This window comes from Toxotes jaculatrix, chromosome 9 (assembly GCF_017976425.1).
Source record: "Toxotes jaculatrix isolate fToxJac2 chromosome 9, fToxJac2.pri, whole genome shotgun sequence".
Taxonomy (NCBI): domain Eukaryota; kingdom Metazoa; phylum Chordata; class Actinopteri; family Toxotidae; genus Toxotes; species Toxotes jaculatrix.
The window spans coordinates 13,707,689-13,734,014 of NC_054402.1; the positions used below are offsets into that span (position 1 = coordinate 13,707,689).

At 39.8% G+C, this 26,326-nt stretch overlaps 1 protein-coding gene across 1 annotated transcript in view; it reads left to right on the forward strand.

The window, feature by feature from the left end:
• LOC121187643 (cGMP-inhibited 3',5'-cyclic phosphodiesterase A-like) overlaps positions 1-26,104 on the forward strand; it is a 49,169-nt gene extending 23,065 nt beyond the window's left edge. Inside the window, exons 2-15 of the mRNA XM_041046989.1 lie at positions 6,346-6,591; positions 9,327-9,472; positions 9,606-9,721; positions 9,860-10,103; positions 10,354-10,430; positions 10,840-11,036; positions 11,465-11,602; positions 12,133-12,244; positions 12,581-12,688; positions 13,309-13,508; positions 14,368-14,571; positions 14,824-14,985; positions 18,107-18,374; positions 19,699-26,104. Of these exons, the coding sequence (XP_040902923.1) occupies positions 6,346-6,591; positions 9,327-9,472; positions 9,606-9,721; positions 9,860-10,103; positions 10,354-10,430; positions 10,840-11,036; positions 11,465-11,602; positions 12,133-12,244; positions 12,581-12,688; positions 13,309-13,508; positions 14,368-14,571; positions 14,824-14,985; positions 18,107-18,374; positions 19,699-20,015 (2,535 nt within the window). The 3' untranslated portion in view covers positions 20,016-26,104. The remainder of the gene's footprint in view (positions 1-6,345; positions 6,592-9,326; positions 9,473-9,605; positions 9,722-9,859; positions 10,104-10,353; positions 10,431-10,839; positions 11,037-11,464; positions 11,603-12,132; positions 12,245-12,580; positions 12,689-13,308; positions 13,509-14,367; positions 14,572-14,823; positions 14,986-18,106; positions 18,375-19,698) is intronic.
• The last annotated feature ends 222 nt before the right edge of the window (positions 26,105-26,326 follow it).

Below are 26,326 nucleotides of genomic sequence, written 5' to 3' on the forward strand. Positions count from 1 at the left end.
GTTAAGACTATCTATGTCAAATTCATCCTTGTGTGTCCAGCGAAGAGATCAGTTTGGGATGTGTTGTGGTTTAGTCTAGCTCCGCACAAAAACTGGAAGCAGGAAGAAACAGTTAAGTCTAGCTCTGTTAAAGGTGCCTTCCAAAAAGCTTCAAAGCAACCATATTTAGGGAAATCCACTCGGAAACTCATCTTCTGACTGTGAAATTGAATTACACTTTCCTCATATTGAAGAAAAGTGAAAAATCATTGCAGCAAGAGCAAAGCCAGAAGGTGGTGGTGGGTGAGGGGCGTGTGGAGTTGTATGTAGATCAGCCCTCCAGCATTTAGGGTGATATGTCCTTTTCTTTTTCTTCATCGGCAGTGCCTGCTCTTGTTTCATTCTTAGATGGATTGACGTAGAGAGGGATGTAAAGGAGTAGTAAGTAAAGGTGGGACAGCAGAAGAAGAGAACAGAGGTTCTGTGCTCAGATCGTACTCTGTAGTGTCACAGAGTGGGCAGGTTTCTGACAGCAGCTTCTGTTTTTATTCTTCTGTCTCCAGATTATGTGCCAGCCAGAATGGGACTACAAGAGAGCTCTGAGCAGATCCCAGGTCAGTGCAGCCAGGAGGGAAAGGGGAGGAGGGATGTGTGTGATGTGTCTGAGATGTGTGTGCTTTTCTCAGCTTATTGTAGTAGAACATCACTTTGGTTGTTAGTCGGACATTTGTAAACAACAAAATTCAATTCGTTTTTGAGATGATAAGAAAGACAGATGAGTTCAGATTAATTTGGGCAGGACAAATTATTTAAATTGTCTTAAGCATGCAATGCAAAGTAAATACAGATCACCGGTTAAGAAAAAAAAAATCATAACAATCCAAGATCATTCATATAAACTTTGTGACAAAGGTCATAAATTGATATTTTTCACCGCAGATGTCGCTGGTTTGACTGTTCCCACTAAGGCTCCCAGATTTTAAAAGTCAGCATGATCTTTTCAACAAACAGCTGAAGACTGTCTTTATGCTATACCACTTTTGTATTACAATGTAGATTTAATATTTATTTCATCCAGAATTTTCTCCATACTGGACATGAAGCTTCAGCTTTAACCAACAACAAACCCACCATCTTAATAGACTTTTAATGAATCAATATGTACCTCAGTTTCCTGATGTAGAAAGCCCTGTTCTGATAATACACAGTTCTCGCTGCTCGGTTGTCATGCATCACCTGCTATCACAGGAAACACTTGACAAGTAGTGGGCGTAGTATAACTGTGGCCAACTGAGCCCCGAACAACTATTTTATGGTCCATAGACGAGTCACTTTGATCTTTGTCCCGATGTATCCTAGCAACCAGGTATTTTCAATACAACTGATTTCTGTGTACTGCGGGTCTTCTCATCACTGAACCACCAGTGAACATTTGCTACTGGCAGATGCAAAGGCAGGGGCGGGTGAGAGGACAGAGGGTGGTTCATGAAACAGCAGAGAAGGGGAGAGCTGAGGAGAGGAGAGTGCGAGGAAGTGTTTGTGGGCTACATTACTGAAATGTCAGTTGCTCTGGATTGAGACTCTTAGGACTGTGACATTTGAACTACGGTTGAAGGAAGGAAAGCGAGCATAAAGCTATTGTATCATCTATAGGAATCTAGATAGGAAGATCGGGTTTGAGTGGTTGTGTTCAAACTCAAAACGAATGATGCAGAGGAGGCACTCAGCAAGTATCATGGGACGCCATCAGGACAACACACATCCTCCGAAACAGGTTCAGTATTGGTTTAATTGGAATTTCTGTTCTCTAGTCTGGCGGTATGCTGTTTAATGTGCTGTATGTGCAGCTACATGTGCTTTGTGTGCGTGCGTGAGTGAGTGTGCGCACGTGTGCAGAAAAAGGAAAGCCATTTAATCAGTAACGATGAGGTTGTTTAAATAGGACAACTTGAAGCAATGTCTAAATTAAGCCTCTTGATACAGCCTAGTTTTTAGGTCAGTTACACATGTGAGAGACTGGTGTTCATAAAGCAGGAGAGTGAAGCCACTGTTGAAAGAATCAGTGTCATATTGTTCTTAGATGGCTACTGTTTGTTCAGCAGCATGTCCTCTCATGGTGGTTGTGACATCTATGTATTACATCTATATGTTATCACAAGCCAACACAATGGTCTGCATATTTTTGTTATCTTCAACTCAAACTTAAGAACAATTGCATCGATATCTATTGACTTTGCATCATTTTAACACATTGTGAATAAGGGAGGAAAGTTGATTTATTGCAAAATGACAATTCCAAAGAAATGTAGTAATCTTTTCTGCCTCAGAAGACAAAACACTTGTGCCTGTGCGCCTTCGGAAACACTTACTTTGCTAGTCATTATTAACAAATCAATAGATACATTTGTTAAGGATTAATAGCTTTGCAACTGTGAGGCAACCCTGCTCTGCATTCCTGCAACTGTTTGCAATTCTGCAGCCTTCCTCCTGTATCCAGAACATGAACGTGGCCTCTGGCATGCTTTGCTGGCTACTACTGCTTCAGCATTAATTCTTAAGGCTGAGAAAGGTGTAAGGGAATTCTGCATATCTGACACTTTTACCTCTTCTTACTATTGGTATAGTAATACAGAAACAATGGAATGGGCAGCACCTCACTGTAGTGCTGTATTTACAGTTGATGTAGAGTAGACTGTGGAGGAGCTCAGCTGGCCTGCAAGAGTGAGCTGTTCTCTTTTTCACTTGACTGGCCATGGCCTGCCTGTGGACTCAGCTCCTCTTTTGCTCTGTGTCTATCACTCTCTTTCTCTCGCTCTATCTCTCTGTCGCTCTTTTTTTCTTTATCTCTCTCTCACTGCTTTCACCATCTGCCTTTATGCCTGATCTGCCTGCATATCTCCTAACTGCCTCTCAGGAGAGGGCTGGGGGATGGTGGTAGAGAGAGAAAACAGAGGAAAAAGAGGAAGAAGATTAGAAAAAAGGAAACTTGAGGAAAAATAATGGACAGAGAGCAGGAGAGAGTAAGGGGAAGGGGGGGGGGGGGGGGGGGGGGGGGCGTGCCATCTTCAGAGCCAGTTCTACCAGTGAAAATTCGGTTTGGTATCTGAATCATCGCCATTTCTGTGGAACTATCTTTAAACTTGACTCTGGTGATAATGTAGATTCCTCTGATTATAACACAGACATACATATGTGCTCAAAGGGAATAGTTCTGCAGTGTGCATGGTTCAGACATGATAACCAAAACATAGCTTTATCAATGCATGGGCTATTTTTGCATTCATTTCAAATGCAGTTACCTGCTTTTGTGCTTGGACTTACTTTTTCAAGCTCCTTGCATTAGGCTGCCTTTTAAATGATCACAGATAAAGGTAATTACTTGTAATAAGGTAAGAAAAATTATCAAGGGGATTTCCAGTGGTGTAGGATTTCATTCAGTGCTGCTGCTTTCTTACTTTTTTTTTTCTGGCCATAAAACAATATAATGAGATATAATTTGATAAATAGTCCAGTAATAACTCTCATGAAGCCATTTTTATTGATGCAGGATTGACTCAATATCAGGGTTATTTTTGAAAGTATATCTAAATTTTTTTTATAACATATTGTATGTATCCATCTAAATGCCCAACCATCCTCTGAATGGATGCTGGTTTAGCAAATGATCCAAATCAGTAGTTCTATTCTTAGGACATTGATGAACACAGATCTTATTTTACTTATCTGTGTACATCATCACAGACCAGTGTTTAATATTGTCTTCTGTTACAGTGCACTGCATTTGTTGGGGGTTGTGACTCATCTTTCTGTGTGCAGCTTGTACTGTATTACCCTGAAAGCCTGACAAACTGATCCCAAGGGGCAATTCTGGTACATGCATGCCTGTGTGTGCATGTGTGTGTTCGTACACACATCTGCGTGTGCCTACTGTTGATTTACTCATTGACCATCGCTCCCCCTGCTGTCTCCTGTGGTCCTTTATGCTGGGAGGAATCGATAACCTCCTCCCTCAATTTGCCTCTCCATTGTGTCTCTTCCAGAGCAGCACTCTTTAACACTCGTCATCTCCTTAAATGCTTTTGCATGTTGCAATGAATTCGCTGCTTGCAAATGCACACAAATACTGGAGGTTGTTTTTTAAACTCTAAGGTAAAATACTAAAATCTGAAATGTTAAATATCAGTGTCCTAACGGAGAAAAGTGCCATAAAAACAACTGTAACACACACTCACACAGACACACACACACACATTCAAGCTCTCTCTATCTCACTCTCTCCCTGACATTAGCTGAACAGAGTCCATTACTGCCAGGTAATGGGTGAATGTCACAATAGCAGGATGTCATAAAGCTCTGGAGTGGTCTAATGGGTTTTGTTCAGGTTGAGGTGACACATGCACACTCGCACATGCACACATGCAGACACGCACTCTTCCAGGAAACTATCTTCATGTACTTGATGCATTTACTCATCACATCACAGCCCTGAGCCCTGACATGTTTGAAGAGCTAATACAATCTGTTTAAGGAAGCAAATTATGAGAATCATCTGTCACTTTGTTTGAATACAGAGGGGTGGTCCTGCTCTTGTTGACTTTTATGTTCCCCCTTTACTCCACCCACTCATGTCTATCTTTTTTCTACCTTTACTTTAGTTAACTTCATTTAGCATTGGAACTGCAACATACAATTATGCACAAATACCAGATATACTGTATTGTTTGTAGCAAAATGCTATGGACCTTAATTTAGCTAAGGTTAAGCTAAGTTAAGCTCTACTATGAAATTTATCTGTGATCATATATAAGTGAGCTAGAGAGAAGTGGTAGCTTGAGTTAACTGCACACCCGAATAGAGCAGAATAGGTTAAAAATAAATAAATAAATAAAAAGTGCACAAGCAGACAACTCCAAGACTCAGGTTTGAAAAACCACTGAATGAAATCACAGCCCAAGTGAAAAACTTCGGCACAGATGCAAGCAGAGTGGCAAAAGCAGAGCTTGCTGCCAGTCGATAAGCCTACAGTAGTAGCCTCAGGGGGCAGGCAGATGGGAGTGTGACGGCTTATGGATGGGGCGATCATGTGCGCTCATTTGCTTCATGTGCTGGCACAGCGGGGGGAGAGAAGGATGCAGGAGGAGGGCAGGAGTGAAAGATGAGAAAACATCAGGGCCAGTTTCAATGTCTTGATTCTCGTACAGCCATTGTTCCATTAGCTTACTAGTCATTTAGTTTATAGTCCACTACATCCAACTTTACTCAGTTGTTCAAAGTGTGCCTCTTTCTGGCTAAAAAAAATCTTATCTTTGTTGCAGTAATATTCAGCTCTGTCCTCAGCTTTATGTGTTCAACCACAGTCAATCAGTGACATTTCCACATAACTGATAAGTAAATGACACATTATACATCTTAAGAACACAGTTTCACTCATCGCTGATGACCTTGCCACATAAAAATGTCACGTGTTTTTAAAATACTATTGCAGAAAAAAAAATTGGTATCTTCTTTTGGAAGTCCTTTTATTAGTTCAGATTGTCTCATGCCTTTCAAGGGAAATTTAATGGAAAACTGAGTTAAAAACAAAATGTACAAATTTTGCCTTTAGCTTCCTCCAGACTCATTTGCATGGGTCGACTTTGCGTACTACAAATGCTAAATTCTGCATGCATTCACTTAGACATACTGTACACATATAAACATACTTTTGTGTGTGTGTGTGTGTGTGTGTGTGTGTGTGTGTGTGTGTGTGTGTGTGTGTGTGTGTGTACATGTGTTTCAGAGTGTGAGGAAATTGATTATAAGCTAAAGAGGAGCTGATTAGCACATGTTGACATTAACAGTGGAATCCATCACTGAGACCACACATGGTTGACCTTTGACATAGATGAGCCTTTGGGTTTATCAGTCGATACACTGAATCACTGACAGCTAAATTTCGGCAGGAGTGGGTAGGAGAGAGCTGTGCTGTTCCTTATATGGATATTGTAGGATGTCTATTAATGCTTTCATAGCTATAATGTGTTTAACACTGTCAGTACCCCTTACAAACCTATTATGTTAAATCCAAGTAGCTGCCCCAACATGCCTATAGCTTTATTTTCAACTGTAAGATGTTTAATTTAGTATAAAGACATGCATACACACACACACACAAAGTACACACACAGTGCATATACTGTCTCCAGTAAATGGACAAACATATCCTCATTCTGTCTCACGTATGCAGATGTAGAAACTGTTTGTGTCAGTGAGGTGTGAGGTTTGTTCACGATATAATTACATTACAGTAGAAAAGATGAACGAAAAATGATTATCTGATTGTCTTTCTCTTCCTCTCCTTTTCCCTCTCACCTGCCTCTATTCTAGTCTTCGGGCACCAGTGTGGTTGTGGATATCGCGGTTATGGGTGAGGCCCATGGTTTGATATCTGACCTGCTGGCAGACCCCTCGCTGCCCCCTAACACCTGCAGCTCTCTGAAGGCCGTCAGCAACCTCCTCAGCACCCAGATCAGCCTCCAGCCACTCCACCGGCCTCGCATCCCTGCAGACACACACACCTGCTCTGACTCTGAGGAGGGGCCCGAAAAAACAGAGAGACTTGCCATTCCAAAGGTAAATATTTTTTCTTAAATCTTCCTTAAAGATGTTTTTTTTTGTTCATTCTTCAGACTAAGGATGTCAACTTGAAGTTCACTCACCAACTAATAGGAAGCATTCATAAGATAAGAAATCCTTTATTAGTCCCTCAGTGGAGAAATTGCATACTCATATTCATTGGTTCCCAAGGATGAGTGAGGCGCCTTCACACTCACTGTAAGAATTATACTAATTGTTTTCAAACACAGCTATAGTCTGTTGTACAGAGCTGATTTACACAGATCAGGAAAATCAACACCTCAGTAGTTCCCAGCCTGAGGGTCAGGACCTCTCAAAGGATCCCCAAATAAAGCTGAGGGGTCACAAGATGAATAAAAAGATTACAAATAGCAAGAAAACAATCTATTTACAAAGCATTGTTTATTCTTGACTTTCCTCTAATCTTCTCTAATCTCTTCTTTCTCTAATCCTCTTCTTGTGAAATACCAAATATACTTTCCCCTCCACAGGCCTCTAGATCTTTCACATTAAACAGTTATTTCAGCACTTAGACCATGAGCTTTGGTGTAGGTCACAGTTAGAAATCACTTCATTTTAAGGGGTCAACATTACATCTTTCTAACCCTAAAGCCTCAGATATTTTATCATTTTCAAACTTGTTGTCTTCAGAACCAACAAATGCAATTTGTCAGACTTCCAACAGCTACCTCTGGAGCCTAAAAGGCCTTATACAACTTACATATGCAGTAGTGCTGCACAAGTCCTGTAAACAGACTTTGATGTGGAAAAAATCAGTGGAGTTCCCCTTTAAAGTTTAAGAAAGTTTCCCAGTAGGAGGCAAACATCATCATCAGTAAAGGAAAATGTCTCTGAATAAGTGAAGCTAGATGTATTGTGTGTTCATATAACCAGCTGTATCAAAGTTGCATTTCGTTGTACTTTTATTGTATGTCAGTACACACATACACATACACACACACACCTGCATGGCCAGGTATACGTCTTCCGGCATACATCACCCCTATTTCCTCATTCATTGCTGGCGTAGTGTGGGGCTCTAATGTAGCCAACAGTGACGCACAAGGCGTCCACAGGGCTTTTTAATGTTTTACAAGGCTGGTGCTTCAAAATGTATGCAGGCACTTAAGGCGGCAAGGAAACTAAATAAAGCGTGTGATGCAATGCAGGATAGCCTACCAGGAAAGTGACTAGCAGCTTTAACTCTGCCTGAGTGCACTCAAATGCTCGACCCATGTAGTGGAACTCATTGAGATGCTGCTTCATTTTAGCTCACTGGGGATTTGTGAGTCTGCATGTGACAATGGGTTAAAGTTGGTGATTCAGCTCACTTGTGCTGCCCCGATGTGTGGCTTCTGAAGTAAAGACAGAAATAGCAGTTACATAAAGGTAATCAGAAATGTCGGTGACTGGGGGCCATTCCTCACTCAGGTTTTGACTTAGCTTAACAGGACAGCAAAACACTTTGTTTCATTTCTTGTTAAAAGCTCGGGAACAGTTTGTAACTTTTGCTTGTAGTTCCTGTCAGCAGTATGTCATTTGGCATTCATGCGGTCTTCTCTCATTTTTTTTTAACTCCAGCTGTTCCGGCTTCTTTCTCTAGTTTATAGCAGTTTCCAGACATTCAACGACCTTTTGATACACAGATTTATATATTCTACATTACTTCATATTGCTGCCACAAATTTTCCAAAGCACCCTAAGGTGTTATAAGGTGATATTCTTTTCACTATAGTACACAAATAAAGCCACAGAGACCTATCGCAAGATGCAACATGAAGAAATGTATCATAATGAAAATTATGAATACTTTTTACTACTATTTTTGACAGCTACATCATAATAGCATAATAATGCAGTGCAGACTGTTTCAGATCTGCACTTAAAACTGCAATATCTCACAATAAAATGAATTATAGCAAAAGTAGACATGATGCTCACAGTGATTGATTACCGCCATGTGCCCTTTTTTTCTCTCTCTCTCCTCTGTCATTCTTTTTCCTCTACTATTAGAGATCTTTGATTAGATTTTCGTCACTGCAGGAGAGAAGCATAGCACAGTGCAATGTGAGATCATGCGTGTGAATTTGGATGGCAACGATACTTGTGTGTGCAGTTGTCTGCTTAAGAAGCCAACAGATAAAGAGAGACGGGGACATGTTTTTTTGTGAAATGTGATGCTCTGCTGCCCTCTATACAGAGAGAGGGGGAGAAGGAGGAGAGACCCATTTAGAAAAATACACAAACTATACAAAGATACAAGCTGACAAATAACTGAACGTAGCTCATGGCTTTACAACAAAATTTACAACATTGGATAGATTGACACCACAGGGGAAATGACCATGCCTCTTTTCTACTTACCATCCTGTCTTCCATATGGTTTAAAAAAAACAGGAATGGGCTGGAAGAACAAATATGGCATGCTTCTAGTTTGATGTCTTTAGTTTTTTAATGGAGGAGAAAAGGAGGCACAACAGTTGTTATAAAAAAAAAAAAAAAAATAGCCCGATTTGTTGGTTTAAACAGAGGCCTAAGGCTGAAATGTCTGATAAGTAGAGCTACGTCCTACTGGGACTTGGCATTGTGATATTTGTGAATCATGGAAATTGTCTTTTTTTCCGATTATGAAGAGCTGTAATGATGGAATGTAAGTGGAAATGGACAGTGGCCTACTTAACTAATTCACATCTGTTAGACTGATACATGTATTTTGTGTATCTGTGTTACAGCGTCTAAGGCGGAGTCTGCCCCCTGGGTTGCTGAGGAGAATCTCATCAACGTGGACCACAACCACCTCAGCTACAGGGCTGCCCACCATCGAGCCAGGCCCTGTACGCCGAGACCGCTCAGCCAGCATCAAACACACCACAGACAGGTAATGCCAATCTCTGACCCATTGACTGACGCACTCACGACAACCAACAGGAACACAATAACTTTGAATAATAACAAATCAAGATGACGTTACAGTAATTGATCTGTCTGACTTTTTTCATACATCCAACCAGTGAATCATGGAACAACTCAGTGATGATGACCATTTCAAAGAGCCGCTCCATGTCTGCCTCCTGTGCTGCCTCTGTCACCTCCAACCACCTCTACAGCAAACCACTGGGAAGACCAGGTGTGTGTGTGTGCAAACCTACTTCACACACTGAGTAAAAGTTGAGTATACTGAGTAAAGTATGAGGAGAAACGAGATCTCTGTTTACATTAATTAATTTTTTTTTTTTTTTTTTTAATTGGAAACAATCTCTTTCAGGTTTCCCCCCCTCCAACGTATCACCTCTGGGCTCTCCATGCCCGTCTCCTCCCGTCCAGGGCACTCCTGTCTCCAGTCCTACAATAAAGACATGTTCAGTGCAGCTTCCTGAGCCGACTGGGCCTCTAACAGAGCGGGAACCTGGTTCTGTGGCCCCCAAGAGCCATCACAGAGCCTTAACTCACAGCCAGAGCGCCCCAAGTTCCACCACCCCGCACTGGCGGCCTCCATCACTTTGCGGCAGGTAACATACATCCAACCACACACTTATATGACATCTTAAAGATTAAATGCACAAATACTGGAATACAGCTTTGACAGCATCTGTGTCTGTATGTGTGTATGAGTGTCTATTTGTGTGGCAGATAGTCACTTCATTAGTCTGTGCTGAGAAAACAGGAGCTGTTTCAATAATCATACGAGAGAGGATGAACAGGATGGACCAGAATTTGTTCTTTGAACATGTCACTGCTTCTCTGCTCTGTTCCTATCAGCTGTGGCAGGCCATTCAACAATCGACTGAACCACGGGGTAGAATCTGTCGACAAAGGAGACAGAATACCCCATCCAGGTAAACAGCAGAGTACAGCCTGCAAGCTCTCGGCTTATGTTCAATATCACACGTACCTATCCACGTCAGCTGGAAAACATGATGATAATAAAAAGACACCCAGCCATTTTGAGGGTTTAAAATTGCCTGTTCCATAGAGTCCAGTAAAAGCAGTGTCACAGGAGAGATTTGGTCATAGCAGTGTTTCCACTAGTATTCCACAAACAAAACACAGTAATGAAGCAGAAGTTTCCAGTTTGACAGAGACTCTGTAAACCTTAATAAGGAGAACAATATGTTGTACTAGCCTGGATGTATTAAACTTGCAGACTTTAACCTGGTTGTTACTTGCCCTAATTGCAATTTAACTTAATCACCATAATAAATACATTCAATTTCACATTTTGTAAAATGTGTAATGTTTCCCCAGATGAGCGTGCAGTAGCTTCATCAGACTATGACAGCACCTACGACAGCACCTATGAGACCAACCACAGTGACAGCAGCGACTTTGCACAGAATGAAGAGGAGGGAGATGGAAGCAAGAAGCCGCCTGAAGCAAGGGAAGGTTGCAGGGAGTATCCATCAGAGGGCATCATTCTTTCCCCGCTCTTGCCATCACCAGAGGTAGGCGATCAAACAGGCTTAATTTGGCATTGAGAAAACAAGTCTCAGTTATCTGTTATGAGCTCTAATGTGCTTAAGATCCCTCCAAAGACAACAACAACAAATAAAGGTGATGGATTTCTGCAGAAAGATGATGTGTTTCTTTCTCAATCAGAGCAAATGAGGAATTTTAGTTATTAGGTTGAATTTTTACAGTGATGTAACTTTTTTATTTACTGTTGTTAGGTAAAGTGTGTACTGTTTGAAAATAAACAGATTTCCTAAATGATGGAAAGCAAAAAGCGATGCAGTCTGAGTGAATTTTGAATTGAACTAGACTTGCCTGTTGCTGGTGACAGAAAACTTGAAATTATTACTTTACTGTACCTGCACATATTTATCTGTATCTTTCTGACATCTTCACTGTACCCTCTACCTGTACCTGACAGGACAAGCCCGTCTTGGTCCCGGAGGCTCTAGTGAATCCAGGGCCGGAGCCACTGATGAGTCAACTCAACAACTGGAACTTTCCCATTTTCAGTCTAGTGGAGAAGACTCACGGCAAGACAGGCTGCATCCTCAGTCAGGTAAACACTAATTAGTGACGCTGTGACGCACATGACATTTATTTTATGAAAATATATCGATACTGATTCAATAAAGGGGAACACATATTGACAGAAATTTTCACATACATGTAATTAGCAGCTTAATGTGGTTGTGACCTTAGCTGTCAGTGGAAGAGTGAACGTGTTAGCACTACTATGAAATATAGATTTCACAGAGTAGTCAAATCCACAGGAGATATTCCTGAATATGAATGAGAACAAGAGAGTGTTCTCAGAATCACTAAGATACTCTGCCACTAAAATTCAGTAATGCAAAATAAGTATGTTATCCTTTAGATGAGACAAAATAATACTTTGGAAGATCAAGTGACTGGGCCCACAAAACCAAGACTTAACAACCCTGCTGTGACTAAAACCATAGCTTAATGTTAAAATAATTTACAATTAGGTTAGGATTTTTTCTTATTCTTAGACACCACTATACATTTAATCTTTACATAGGTGATTCTCAGTAATGATATTTTTTTTCCCCTTGTGTTATGTCCCAGGTTTCCTATAGGCTCTTTGAGGACACAGGTCTGTTTGAGACCTTCAGGATTCCTGTACAAGAGTTCATGAATTACTTCCATGCTTTGGAGAATGGATACAGGGACATCCCTTGTGAGTAGAAGATTCCCATTTTTAATCACATTGCTCAAGTGAATTGTTGTTATCAAGCATTACCTTTATCTGCCACAAGGTGGATGTATTGCTTTGTTGGTGAAATGAATAACCACTAACAGGCCTGTTTTGTGCTTCTGTTATTTGTGGCATGTTTACATTGTTCACAGTTGACAGTAATGTCAAGCTTCCTGATAGCTTATTTATTCCCATTTAGTATTGTCAGTTTTTAAAACGTTTAAAACTGCTCCAGCTGGTCACATGTATGAGAATTCATCAGAGTGGTCTTACTGCCCTCCAGTGGTGGGAGTTAGCATTTATTTTACTCTTCCCCAGACCACAACCGGATCCATGCCACTGATGTGCTGCATGCTGTTTGGTACCTCACCACTCAGCCTGTGCCAGGCCTTCCCGTCCTGCTGACTGAGAATGGGATACACACTGGTGAGGACTTTTCAAACACATAGTAGTTTCTCATGACTAAAGCTCAAGATTGTTCCCTTGAGCTCACTCCCCGGACAATTTAAATTTCTAATTGTGTTTCCATTGTATTAGATTCTAGCTGCAGCATTTTGACTGGTGTAAAAAATCCAAATCCAACCACAGTGCGTCCCTGTGGCTTAGGGGTTAAGATGCCAATCAAGTACCACAAAGGCCGCTTCTGTGGTACACACAGACCTTTATTTATTTATTTATTTATCCCCCTCACACTCATTTCCTGTTCTTCTTTCTATTTTCACTTAATAATAAAGTCATAAAATGCATCAGACAAAAAGAAGAAAAAGAAAAAATCCAACATCACGTTTGATGTTGATTTGCCAAATTTGTTAGTTTTCCCTGCCTATTTTTGTCCTTCTTTACAGTTTCGCAAGTAGTGTGATAGCAAACTATCCTGTTACACCCACTCTCAACTTTTTTTGCAGGCAATATGCTGGTGATAGATATAATAGGTAAAAGGAGTGAAAGGAGTCTAATAGCGCTTTAGGTTTAACAGTAAGTAATCAAGAGCTATTCACCATCAGTGACTCAGAATCGGTTTGTGCTCCCTCCTTTCCTGCCCATAGACTCAGAGAACGGCATTACACCCGGTGCCACAGGCTTCCTGGTGTCCAAGATGAACTCTGTGCTGGAGGAAGGCTATGGTTCCCTGGCTGGCCTTATCCCCGGCCTGGAGCTCATGGCCCTGTATGTAGCTGCTGCCATGCACGACTATGACCACCCCGGAAGAACCAACGCCTTTCTAGTAGCTACCAGTGCACCACAGGTAAGTAAATAGATATTCTTCACTTGAATGTCTAGTAATGAGTATGTACAGCACAAGCAAACAACAAGCTCAGATATAAAAAAAACTCCAACGCATGTGCCCATTACGCATGTTACCTCCAGCAACTGCAGAAAATATATCATCTGCATTAACAGGCCACGACAGCAAGCTTGAGCTATGCAGCAGATAATTATTAATTTAAGCATATTAAGCTCACAAAGTTTCATGATTTGAAGAAGACAGTTTCTCTTTATAAAATGTTCTGCAGCAGCAGATTGACATTATTTCACTGATAATGAGCTTAAGGTGCTGCAGTGTGTAGCACTATCACAAACCTTCAGAATAGTTTAGACGATATGATGTGAAGATTAGTAAAGCAAGCTGTTAAATTAATATATTTTTGTAATACTTAGCTGAATATCCAAAGTATGGATAAATGTGAATGAGACTGCTTATCTTATATCTCTGTCTTGAAATGATCACAATGAAAACGCCAGCCAGCAGTCAAAAGAAAATGAAGCTCAGCCACTTCAATAAAGTAATCCACAATTACAACCAAAATACTGCTCATACTGTGCATAGAAGTTGGCAATGGAAAAAAAAAAAGAAAAGCAGCCAGCCAGACTACTTAATCAGCAATCAGAACTGCAGGAGAGTAGTCTGTATGCAAGTCAGGGTTTTGATTTAAGCCTTAAATTATTATTATTATTATTATTTTTTTTTTTTTTCAGATTTTTCATTCCAAAACACACTCTAAACAATAGCATGACTTAAAAAACAAGGCCAAGTAAACTCCTGTGGGTTTCCCATCAAATACTGACATTGAATGCTAATTTCACATTCTCCTCTTCCACTGCAGGCCCTTCTTTACAATGACAGATCAGTCTTGGAAAACCATCATGCAGCTTCAGCTTGGAACCTCTTCATGTCTCGACCTGAGTATAACTTCCTGGTTAACCTTGAACATGTGGAGTTCAAGCGCTTCCGCTTCCTAGTCATTGAAGCCATCCTGGCCACCGACCTCAAAAAGCACTTTGATTTCCTTGCAGAGTTTAATGCAAAGGTAGAAACATTCATACCTGCCGCGTAAACTGTAGAAAAAGTGACCATCTATCATCCAGCTATAATTGTTATTGTTGTGTCATCGGTTATTTCTGCTCAGCTCATGTTTTCTTGTTTAATATCTTAATCTGTTCCTATAATAAAAAACAGTCTTTTCTTCCAGATTGTCATAAATTTATCCACAGGGAATCCTTTACAATCCATAACTGAGTCTCTCTCCTTTACACACACCTCCCTGTGCGCAACTCCCCAGGTGGGTGATGAAGGAGTGTCTGGTATTGATTGGACTAACGAGAACGACCGATTGCTGGTGTGCCAGATGTGCATCAAGCTGGCTGATGTCAATGGACCACTGAAGAGTAAGGAGCTACACCTGCAGTGGACAGAGGGGATTGTCAACGAGTTCTACGAACAAGTAAGCTCATTAAGATGTCTGCAATCTAATGGGAACACATAGTTCATGGGTGGTCTCTGGTTAATTATAACATCACTTTTAAAGTTAATAGCATTTGGACAGATAAACTTCACAGAAATAGATAGGAGTGTACTGTAATAAATACAGTAAGAGGCAAATTAAATCGGCTGTAAAACGTGCAAAACCTGTTTTCTGTCAGATGTGAAACAGTGCACTCAGTTGGCATTTTATTAGCTACAGTAAAACTAATGCAGTCTCATAAAACAACAGTCTTGTAATAAACCCTCCTTTCATGAAGGTTATAATGTTCAGTTTTTGAAATTGTATCTGTATCTATATTATCAAAATGACTGCTAAGTAAGTGCATGTGTAGCTTCAGTTTGGAATTTGACTAATATCAAACATAATGAAAATGATATATATAAAAGATAAGAATGGCATTTTGATGCTCCACTGATCCCAAGAGGCATTTTATCCTTTTCCTTGCCTTCCTCCACAGGAGGGTCATAGGTCACAGTCAGCAGCATATCAGCACCTCTGCAGCTAATATGGATTTATGTGTGTAACTGCATGTTCCCCCTGACCAGAAATAGAATATTCAAAACTCTTACCTACTAGCTCATGAATTTGTTTGAGACTACTGTAGATGGATGCCTGGCAACAAATCCTGCTCTAAACTAACATTACCTCTGATTGGTCAGTTGAAGTTGATACAGATAAAATCCGATTAGCCAGAGAGATGTGATTACTTGCCTAGAAACGACATGTTGTAAATAGGATAGCCCTAATTTGAGACTTTTAAGCCAAAATTGAAGCAAGAGCAGATTTTTCTGCATAATATTCATCCATTCTTCATACACAGATGTGCAGGCAATAAGAGAAGTTTGATTTATTTGTTTTGTTTATTCAGTCAATTTTTAATGAAGGGAACTGTGCAACTGCTAGAAATCTCTAATAAGAACTGTGCTTATTGGTAAAGAACATGTCCTCTCTTTGATCTATGTCTGATGTTTAGCATTCTGCTAGTCCTCTCAAACTCTGTTCAGTTCTCATAATAGCTTTGAGAATTATGTATGTCCTATGAGCGGTAGCATTGGGGTGTGGGTGAAGTGAGAGAGAGAGCAGGTGAGAGACAGAGGGTGTGCATATGTTTTCCTCTTCAGAGGGGAGACAGATGACCTAAATGTGTCATCCTTGACAGCGCTCATTCACAGCCATACAGAGGAAGATCACAAGGATGGAACTGGGGCGCTCAATGGCACCAGAGTCAGTAGAGATGTGCACATACACACACAAATGCATTTACATTATGCTCTGCAATGCACCATTTTAATATTCCAAACATTAGCGCTTTCTGGTTACGTTAAACAATTCCCTATCTCACCCCACTCATGTTCTTATTATACATACATACACATACCTCTCACATGAACCACCAGTGCAGTGCAATGGTGCTATCCAGGTTTCTGGTTGCCATAGCAATTTAAGCCCTTGTCCCTCTGACCTCCTACTGAATTGCTTTGAAAGCCCTGACTTTAGAAAACAAAAGCACAATTTGTGACTGTCACAGCGTATGAAAATACAAAACACAACACAAACAAAACACTATGCAACATTAACCACAACCAATTGCCTATATTATCAAAAAGAGGTAAAAATAATGGAAACAAGGTTCCTCTGTTGGTACAAGTCCTAAAGATTCATTCATTTATACTCTGTTGAGAAAATCAATTCGTACTATTTCATTTTTCATTTATTTTCTTTCAAGAACAATTCTAGAACCAGCGGGTGCCTTTTGAAGGTTACTATAAATATGTCCTGAATTTGTGGGAAGACAAACAGTGTCACCAGGAATGCAATCAGCAAATATAACACTGCAACCATATTTTCTAAGACATGTGCTCATCAGAGCTCTGTCTTTGTGGACGCAAGATAGGAAAATATAAAAAGGCATGAATTACAATTATCCCAAGGATGAGGAAGGAACTGCATGGCTCCACTTTGGCTTCCATTACAATATGGTTACAAACCTCTGATATACTGTGGGGAGTCGGACTTTTGTTTTTGTCACGCACAGTCTACTGTATTCATATTTGGTGGCAAAAGATAATTAGTCAGAATATTTATATCAGCATTTGCTAATGGCTACCCTGTGTGCACAAATATACAAAGTCCAGTCACCATTACTGTGGCAAGTCTCTGCAAACTGTCTCATTTGTATGATTGATACCTTACAGATCAGCCATTGATGTTTTTCTATTTGTAGTCTTCTTGACCTACTTTCAGGAGGCTGCAGCCAGACGCAGTGTATCTGGGGCTTTCTGTGCTTGCCAGTAGAGTTGTACAGGAGACAAACTGTCTATTTGAGTTTAAACAGCTGGGGTGATATAGAGTTGATCTTACATGTGTGAGCCTGTGAACATTTTAGTATGTCATATATTAATATATAATTTATTTAAATAGTATGGCACTTTTCTTAATAGTTACCAATGGCATAATTGTACAAATGACACAATAAATGCAAGGAGGAATTCCCACAAGAAAACAACTAATCCCAACATGAAACACAGAGAGAAACATTAATTTATATAACAGAAATCAAAGATAATAACATGTCTGAGTTCAACAGGCAAAGTGTTCTAAAGTCTGCAGGTGTGAACGTCCGTAATGTTTTAACTTAATTCAGCTGTTTTATGTTTTTTTTAACAAGAAATTATGCCATATTTTATTTTGTAAACAGCTCTTGAAATATTCAACCCAGGAACAACACAAACAGAAAACACTGTCCTATGATTGTACTATTTTTACTGCAAATATAAGGTGTTCTGTAGGTAAATCTGCTCTGTTCATTTATCACTTGCTCTTTTATTCAAAGTGAAATGCTTTTGACATCAGAAAATAAAACTAATAAAATAATTTGTGAAGGCTGCAGGATTCATTTCAAACCAAATTATTTTTTTCCTTGTCCTGAAGCTATGAAAGTATTGGGCAGGGGAGAGAAATGTTCTCTCTCTTTTGAAATCTCATCACTGTATAATATAAATGTTCCAATTTCCACTAAATTTTTTTTTAATAATTTCTGTGCACCTGACATATTTGCCATGTTTGTTCTCTTCTACAGGGCGATGAAGAAGCAAGCCTGGGCCTACCTATCAGCCCATTCATGGACCGGTCTGCTCCACAGCTCGCTAAACTACAGGAATCGTTCATCACGCACATAGTAGGACCTCTGTGCTCCTCCTACGACTCTGCTGCTCTTATGCCAGGACGCTGGGTTGAGCAACCTGATGGAGAGACGGAGCCAGAAGAGGCAAAGGAAGAACAAGATACAGAAGAGGAAGAGGAGGATATGGCAGACGAGAGTGCATCAATGAGTTCTGACACCTCCCGTATGTCAGCCTCTTAATTATTCATGTTGCAGAAAATATCTTGCTGATTATACTGCGTTGTGTGTGGCCTCTAATAATATCTGCCTCAGTGAGTATTTATTCAGGCAACATCACTTTGTTAAAACTACGAGATTAATGTCCTGTTGCTTGGTGAGACCTGGGGTGAATTTTACTGGAGAGTTTGTCTGATTTTTTTTGATCATCTCTTGGGGTAAAATTAAGGTCAAGTAAAGATTCTAAATCAGCACTGTTGGAGAAGCCTTTTTTAAAGTCACAAAGAGAAATCAATCACTGGGCTTAGTCTGAGAGTTTTAGTGGTGTCGGTTGATTTAAGACTTGATGGATTTGGAGAGGAACAGGATCAAAATCTTAAGCCCATGTGAAGCCATATCCAAGTAATGCCCTGTTTCACCTCTGCTTTATTCACCGTGTGCACCAAAACTAATTTCTAAATGGGACGTAAATGCGTATTGTTTCTTAATTAATATGAAAAGGCGGTTTCAAAGTATTCATGTGAAAGAGAGAGCACTGATATCCACTTCATCATTATTCATACTGCAGCACATAGTGTATAGTTATAACTGGCTTTCTCATCTTGTTCAATTTGGCCAATTCAAATTAGTTAAAAGGTGAGCTGTAGATTTCAGAAGCGCTGCTGTGTAAATAGCATTTTATTCTTAGAGTGCTTAAGTTTAGTTTTTTGTTTTAGTAATTTATTGGAAGGCATTTGTATCACTGGAGCCACGTCCTACAGCTGTGACATATGTGGAAAGAATGGAGGAAGGGAGACTGCACAGGCTGTTATAAAGCTAATGTAATGAAGGGCATAGATTTATAGACATTTTGGGAAATATGTTTATTCCTTTTGTTGCTGAGATTTAGAAGAGAGGATTGAAGCCTTTCTCATATCTATCTGTGATACATGAAGGAGATGGTTTGCTTAGCTTAGCATAAAGGCTGGAAACACAGGGATAATAACAGCTTCTGCTCAAAGGTTTTAAAATTAGCTTTATCTGATTTCTTGAATCCATGTAAAAACAGTAACTTCAGACACTTAGAGTAACTCCCTATAGTCAGTGGCCCAGCCAAGAAACAGTATAACACATAACCTCCCATAAAACCACAACATATTTTTTACCTACAGGATGTATATACATATATATATATATATATATATATATATATATATACACGTTTCTAGTATTTACGCTAAGCTAACTGGCTGCAGACTAAGAAAGCAAGGAAGCATATTTCCAAAATTATTTAATGCCATACACTTTCTAAGGAGCTTGTCAAACTGTCATTTTTTTTTTCTTCCCAATAGAGCAACAAGAAACCAAAAAGGTGAGCAGGAGGAAAGTGTTTTGCCAGATCACACAGCATCTTTTGGAAAACCATGAAATGTGGAAAAGCGTGATTGCTGAAGATGCCCAGGAGGAGGCCCAGAAAGAGGACCCCAACTGCATCGGCAGCCCCACTGATCCAATCACAGCCATTCACGAGGAAGAGGAAGAGCAAGCAAGCAAAGAGGAGGAGTCGACCGACGGCCTTGATGAAAGGGAAGAGGTGCCGGTTTTAGAGGAAGAGGAAATCCTTCCGCAGTCAGAGACTTCAGGGGAAAACGAGGAAGAACCAGAGTGATGAACTTTGACCTCCTCTTAAACCAGGAATCTGAACGTTGTCTAAAAATGTTTGTTTCTTTCCTAACTAAACTCTTGATATGGTAGCCAGCACATCACTTTGACACAACACTGTAGAAGATGTTTTGGGTAATATGTGCCTAACAAAAACAGGGTTTAAGGACAGGGATGATGCACGCCCAGTGCATCTGGCAAGGGGGGAGAGGTGAGATGAGCAAAAGGCGAAGTGGCTAAGAGGCAGAAAAAGAAGCTGAAAAAGAAAAAGAGACTATATTTGTTTTTGTTGTAGTGTTTGTTTTAGTATGGATCTGGTGCCCTGCCCTCGCCCAGGCTACCCATCCTGCACTATGAGCCAACCATGCTGATTCACTCATTCACTCCACCAGTGAGTAATACACTGTCACAAGCCCCCCACCCACCAACCCACCCTTCTTGCTGCTCCCATGCTATCAGCACACTGTGGAGCCCCTGGCTGGTTGAGGGTGTGCAACAAGCCCCTTCTCCTTGAAGACAATGGGATGAAAGCCAGGGAAAAAGCTGTGTCCACTGAGGCTCAGATTTGTTTCAGAGGGAGAGAGAAAAAAGAGCCAGTTGTAGTACATTGTGTATACAGACATACACCCACACAAGCTTCACAGACACACACTCACATACACAATGCTAAAGTAGAAACACATTCCATACACAGAACTGATAGGAAGTTTAACAAAGACCCCTGTTGCTATAAAAGCTTTATTTTAGCTCAAGGAAAAACACACAAAACAATAACGTACAAAACAATGTTTTGTTCATGTCAAACAATGTTTGTCCTCAGTTGCATGTTTTCTGCTTGTCTTTTATAGCTCAAAGTCAGTCCAGCAACACATTTCCAGGGCACAAAACTCAGGAAGGCAAAGATCCGTAGAAGAAAAACAGAAAAAACTAAAAGGACTTACAGTGTCCTTGTCCTTTTACATGATTTTCTGTCTGTGCGGTTTGAGATGTTACTGATGGTTCCCTTTGTGCATGACAAAGGAAAGGTAAACCAGATTATTGATCGGACTACGCTGTCAGTTTTATTCCATATTGTCGCTACACTGCAACACAGCAGATCATACTGCTAATCACATTCAAACTAACATACAAGACACAAAACTAGGTAATAAGGCAAAATTGTTTTGTTAAGTAAATATCATTTGTGTCCATATTTCCCAACTTGTTTGCTTAATCTATACAATAATGTACTCACGAATGACAAGAATTCTTTATAATTTCTAACGTGGTATGTAGGCCAAATGCTTCAGAAAGTGAGTAATCCAGTAAGCCATAGTGGCCCCGGTCAGAGCTGACTCACAGCTCTAAATCACCCAAGAGGATTTACGTCAATAAGACATAAAAAAAAAAAAAAATTACCCTCTGGTGCCTATTGCCATCCAGGAGGTGTTGTGTTCAACAAACTATGTGGTCTCAGACAGATCCAAATTATTTAAGCTTTCATTATTTTGTCACTCAAAAAGGCAAAGAAAGTCATATGAGCATTAGAATTAATGAGGCTAAAGCTGCATAGTCTCCAGTGCTGATGTCTGTAATCGTCTGTGACATTGTCAGGTTTTTTTTGTTTACACTGAGGAAATCTAAATATTTTGCATACTATATGTAGTCAGTCCTTAATAAAAGCAAATAACATAAGCAGAATGAGAGAGATGTAAGAATTTGACACAGTGGAGATGATGTTTACATTCTGCATGGTTTCTTTAGGCCAGCAGACTCTCCACACCTCTACATGGTTTTTTCTCCATCTGTACTCCTCACTGATGACATAGCCCATGGCTTAACAGGTGGTGTCATGCTCCCCTTTGATGTCTGCAGAGATTCAGATTGGTGGTGATGGAGGAAAAGTGTGAACAAGGGAGAACAGCCCTAGTAATGAGGCTTAGTAATGCAAGACGCAGGAGGAGAAGAAGAAGAAGAAGCCTTTTAGCTTGACTTGTAGTTGCTTATGAAGGGTCAGAGGGGTTTCAGATCTTTTTTTTTTTCCACATTTCAGTAGAATCCTCTAGATGTAACCCTTTGAAGATGAGCCAGTTTGGTCTGATTCAGAATAGTGCGATAATTTACATTAACCAAGTCTGAAAAATGTATTACAGGCATATGCAGTACAGTGTATTTGAACTGACATAGGAAAAGGCGGGGGGTGGGGGGCACTTTGTGGATTCAGATCCAGAGATTTAGGGATGCTTTGTCTTTTCACTTACTGATCTGTAGCAGGTACCTTGTGTCAAAACTGCTGTGTGAACAAGGGGACATGTTAACACAGAAAGACAGAGTTTTTTTTTTTTTTTGGAGGAGCTGTCTGGCTCAAGAGGTGAAGTGGACTTGGATGGGTAAAGCAGAGTAGGGTGTGTTTATATCTGCAGTGGCACTAGCTGTCAGAGACATTTAAGTAGCATTGATCTGTGATTTTGCTTCTGCACTGTAGCTGGTAGGGAATTTGCAAAAAAGACTAGCTGATGTACACATGAGATGACAGACAATGCCCAGGAGCATTGAAATGTGCCAAGTCACTGTAAACATTCACAAATAAAAATCGCAAACTGATAATTTCAAGCCCAGCAAGTTGAGAGTGGCAGGTGAGCTCCTGGGTGAAGGTTGATCACTGTGATCAGTACAGCAGGGAGGGGGTAAGGGTTTTAAAACTGAAACAGTAACAAAGCAACGACAAAACAAGAGCAACCAAAGCGAGCGAAAGGTAAAAATACAAATGTCCACCAAGGAAGAAAAACACTTTACGCAACCAGTCCATTAGACATTATTCTCATACGCTGGATAAAAACAGACTAAGGAATCTATTAAAATGACTTGTTTGTAGACACTGTCTAGGTTTTTACTGGCTGATCTTGCCGTGCTCTGACCCAATTTCTTAACTCAAGAGTTTTTCTAACGTTAATACTGTCTAAATCCTCAGCTGTATCCATTGCACTGCTATCAAAATGCCCATTGTGCAAATGAGGGCTAAACCGTGCAACATAATGCCCTTGACCGCTTATTCCCGGTACTTACAAGAGGGTGCAGTGGATGAGCTTGTTTTTACTGCTATGAAAAAGAAAGCTTGTGCTAACCAAAGCTTGAGCTTATTGTTTGTGTTTCAGTTCAAGTCGAGAGCTCTTAATAGGTGTTGAAAGTCTGTTTATTTATTTATTTGTTTTTGATTTAAGGTAGCTATTTCAACAACAAAGGGTTGAAGGGTCAACTTTTTTTCTTTTTTGAAGAACTTAAATGGGTTTCGCTTTACAAACTGAAATCCAATAAAAATTAAAAGCAAAATTATGTCCAGCATTGGTGTGAATCAGACAGGAAGCCCTGGACAAAAATAGTCCACAATAAAAAAGAGCTAATGTTGCTTGGCAACAGAAAAAAGGAAAAGGCAAAGTGATATCTGACCCCTGAAACAATGTGTGTCTTGCCTACCAACATAAATGGCAGCAGTGTATTTGTAGCGTATGCAGCAAGACTCACGTGGATTTACAAGTCCCCTCCTGGACCAAACGTCTTCCGGTCGCCTCTCTTTGCATTGGCTTGTCATGTTGAGCGTACCTGTGGCAGTAAAAACACGATCTGTAAACATCAGCTGATACACGACAGAGCTACACAGCTGTGGGTTTTTTAAGGTGTCGACTAAGTGTTTTTTAAAGCTCTGTACAGCAACATACTTTTCAAACTTCATTCAGAAAATACCCAAGACTGTAAAAAGTTCTGCAAGCCTCCTGCCTCCAAATGGCATTTGAACAGACATCAATGAGCTTGAGCTCCATGCACTGTAAATACCCTACCCACCCTACAATATATCGATGCCTCACTTGCAATCTAATGTGCATACTATTGCAATGGATTTTCTTTCCTTGTATCTCACACATGTACTATCCCATACTCCACCTCTATGCTTGGAAATTTGTAGACTTTCTAGGACTCCCTTCAGGTTTTTTTTTTATTCTATGTGATCAGAGAAATCAAAGCTCACTAGAAATCTAGTTCATCAAAATAGACGCTTCCCACCTCTGATCTCCCCTTGTAGCCCTGCCTCACTGACTTTGTACTCTACAGTGCAGCAATCAAAGAGACTTTATCAAAGCTGTGACAGAATATGGGGGTTGCTTTTGTCCTAAACAATCCAAAGTATTGGAGCTTACGTGTATGTAGTCATTTAGGGAGTTTTGAGTAAGCTATATGGGAGTGGTCAACTGTTTCCTTCCATCCTTTAAGAACAGGTTTCAGGTCTTTTTGCAATGAAATTCTACCAATCATACCATAGCAGTGTTTTTGCAAGTTTGAGCTTCATAACTACGTATCATGTATGCTTATCATAGTTAATGACAAGTTTCAAACGCAGGCTTCATAGGTTTAGATGTTAGAGTATTTTTTGCCCTCATTTCCAGGCAGCCATTGGTTTCTTATCATTTGTGTACAGTATGAAAATCTATAGGCACACTCTTGAAACTTGCATGAGTTAAAAAAAAAAAAAAAAAAATATCAACGTGAATCTACATCACTTCGTCACAACAGTAACATTGCATTTATTAATGCAAACTAGATGTTCACCGGGATGGATTACACAATTTTAGAAGGTTGTACGTAAATAAACAGAAACCAATGGATGACTGGAATGGCCTATATTGTTTGCCAAAAGGTTAGCTACTTGTAACCTAAAGTATACAGGAACTGATCTGTAGTAAATGGGCCAACACATGTAAAACTACTGGAATGGTTCTATAAGCGCTCTCTCGAGAAGTTGGAGGAAATTTTTGTGATCAAATTATTTTTTAAAATCCTAAATACTGCAGATTAGATCAAAATTCTTGACTACAACGACATAAAAGCTTATGTCGTTTGTTGGTGTTCTGGTTTTGATCATCATACATAGGTACACTGGCCAAGGGTTTGTACCAAGGAAGTGTAGGTCATCCATAATTGTTTTCTGTTGTTTTTGAAAGTTGTTATATGAAATTTTGGCCAGAAAACAACAAAAGTCCAGAGTCTAAAACTACAACTTTCAGTTTATCAAAGCCAGTATCAGTGGTTTCTTGTAAAGAACAAGAAGAAGGGGATTGCTGCACACTGGATTAACTTGTGCAAACCAAAGAAACTTTTTGAACTCTGTGTTTTTTTGTGATTTGCACAAAATGAGCCCTAAAAAGGAGCATGTTTCTTGCATCTTCTCTTTTTTGTCAGTGTTGGCCAGAACCTGGTGAGGATGCCTGGATATGCATACACTTTGTTCTCATGTGAAGACAGGACAGATTAAAGCAACGTAAGAACCATCTTAGCATTCATCTAACAGACCGGAGCGCATGGTGTTGTCCACATGCTTTACTGTCTGTTATTTCACTGCCGTGTCAATAGGCAGCAGTAGCACTACAATGGAACTGACCAACTGTTCTTTTCTCAGACTGAAGCCCTTGTACTTTCTTTTTGATGGTTTGAACCAAAAATATTCCTTTTTTGTATTGTTTGTTGTTTCAGCCATTTAAAAAGGGAGCTATGCTCCTGTGCCATAACATTTTCACATGTATGTATGTATGTATGTATACATTGTTTGAATGCTATATTCATCAGCTTTCCTTGTTTGTCACAAAGGAAACCAAAACAAACTTTTTTTCACCACCTTTAAAGCAAGACAAACAAGGCTGGTATGTTTTTATCTACTATAGCAGGCACTTCACACGCTCAATTCTTTCTTCTCTCCAGTATCTTGCACTTAACACATGTAGCAATACCTACAGGATGGGGAAATTGTGTGTTTCACCAGTATTTGTTTAAGTGGGATATGACATTTTATTTCTAGATATTGTTTGACTTTGTATAAAAAATATATACTGTACAGATTCAAAAGTATATTATAACAAAAAAACTTTTAGAAAAGTATTTATTTTTACTGTTTTGTAATTTAGACACAATACTGTAGCTCCTCTATTGCCAGACTTACTGGAAGTGCCTCTCGACAATGTATTACAAAGTAACTATACAATATATTGGGATTATTAGAACCTGTCACTAGCAGAGCAGTGTTGATGTTGTAATGTGAATATTGTTGAATAATAACATTTATAAAATGCTGCGCATGTGTCTGTCTTCTACTTAAGCCATTTCTCCAACAATTCATCGGGAGGATTTCCAGTTAGACTTGAATACATATTTATAACTTAAATTTTGAAATGACTCAGTTACACTGTTAATAGATAACAGTGCAGAATACCAGGTTGACTTTATATGAGTTGCAATTGTTCTAAGAACACTGACTATATACAGTATTTTCAGCTGGAAATGAACATGTAGTCT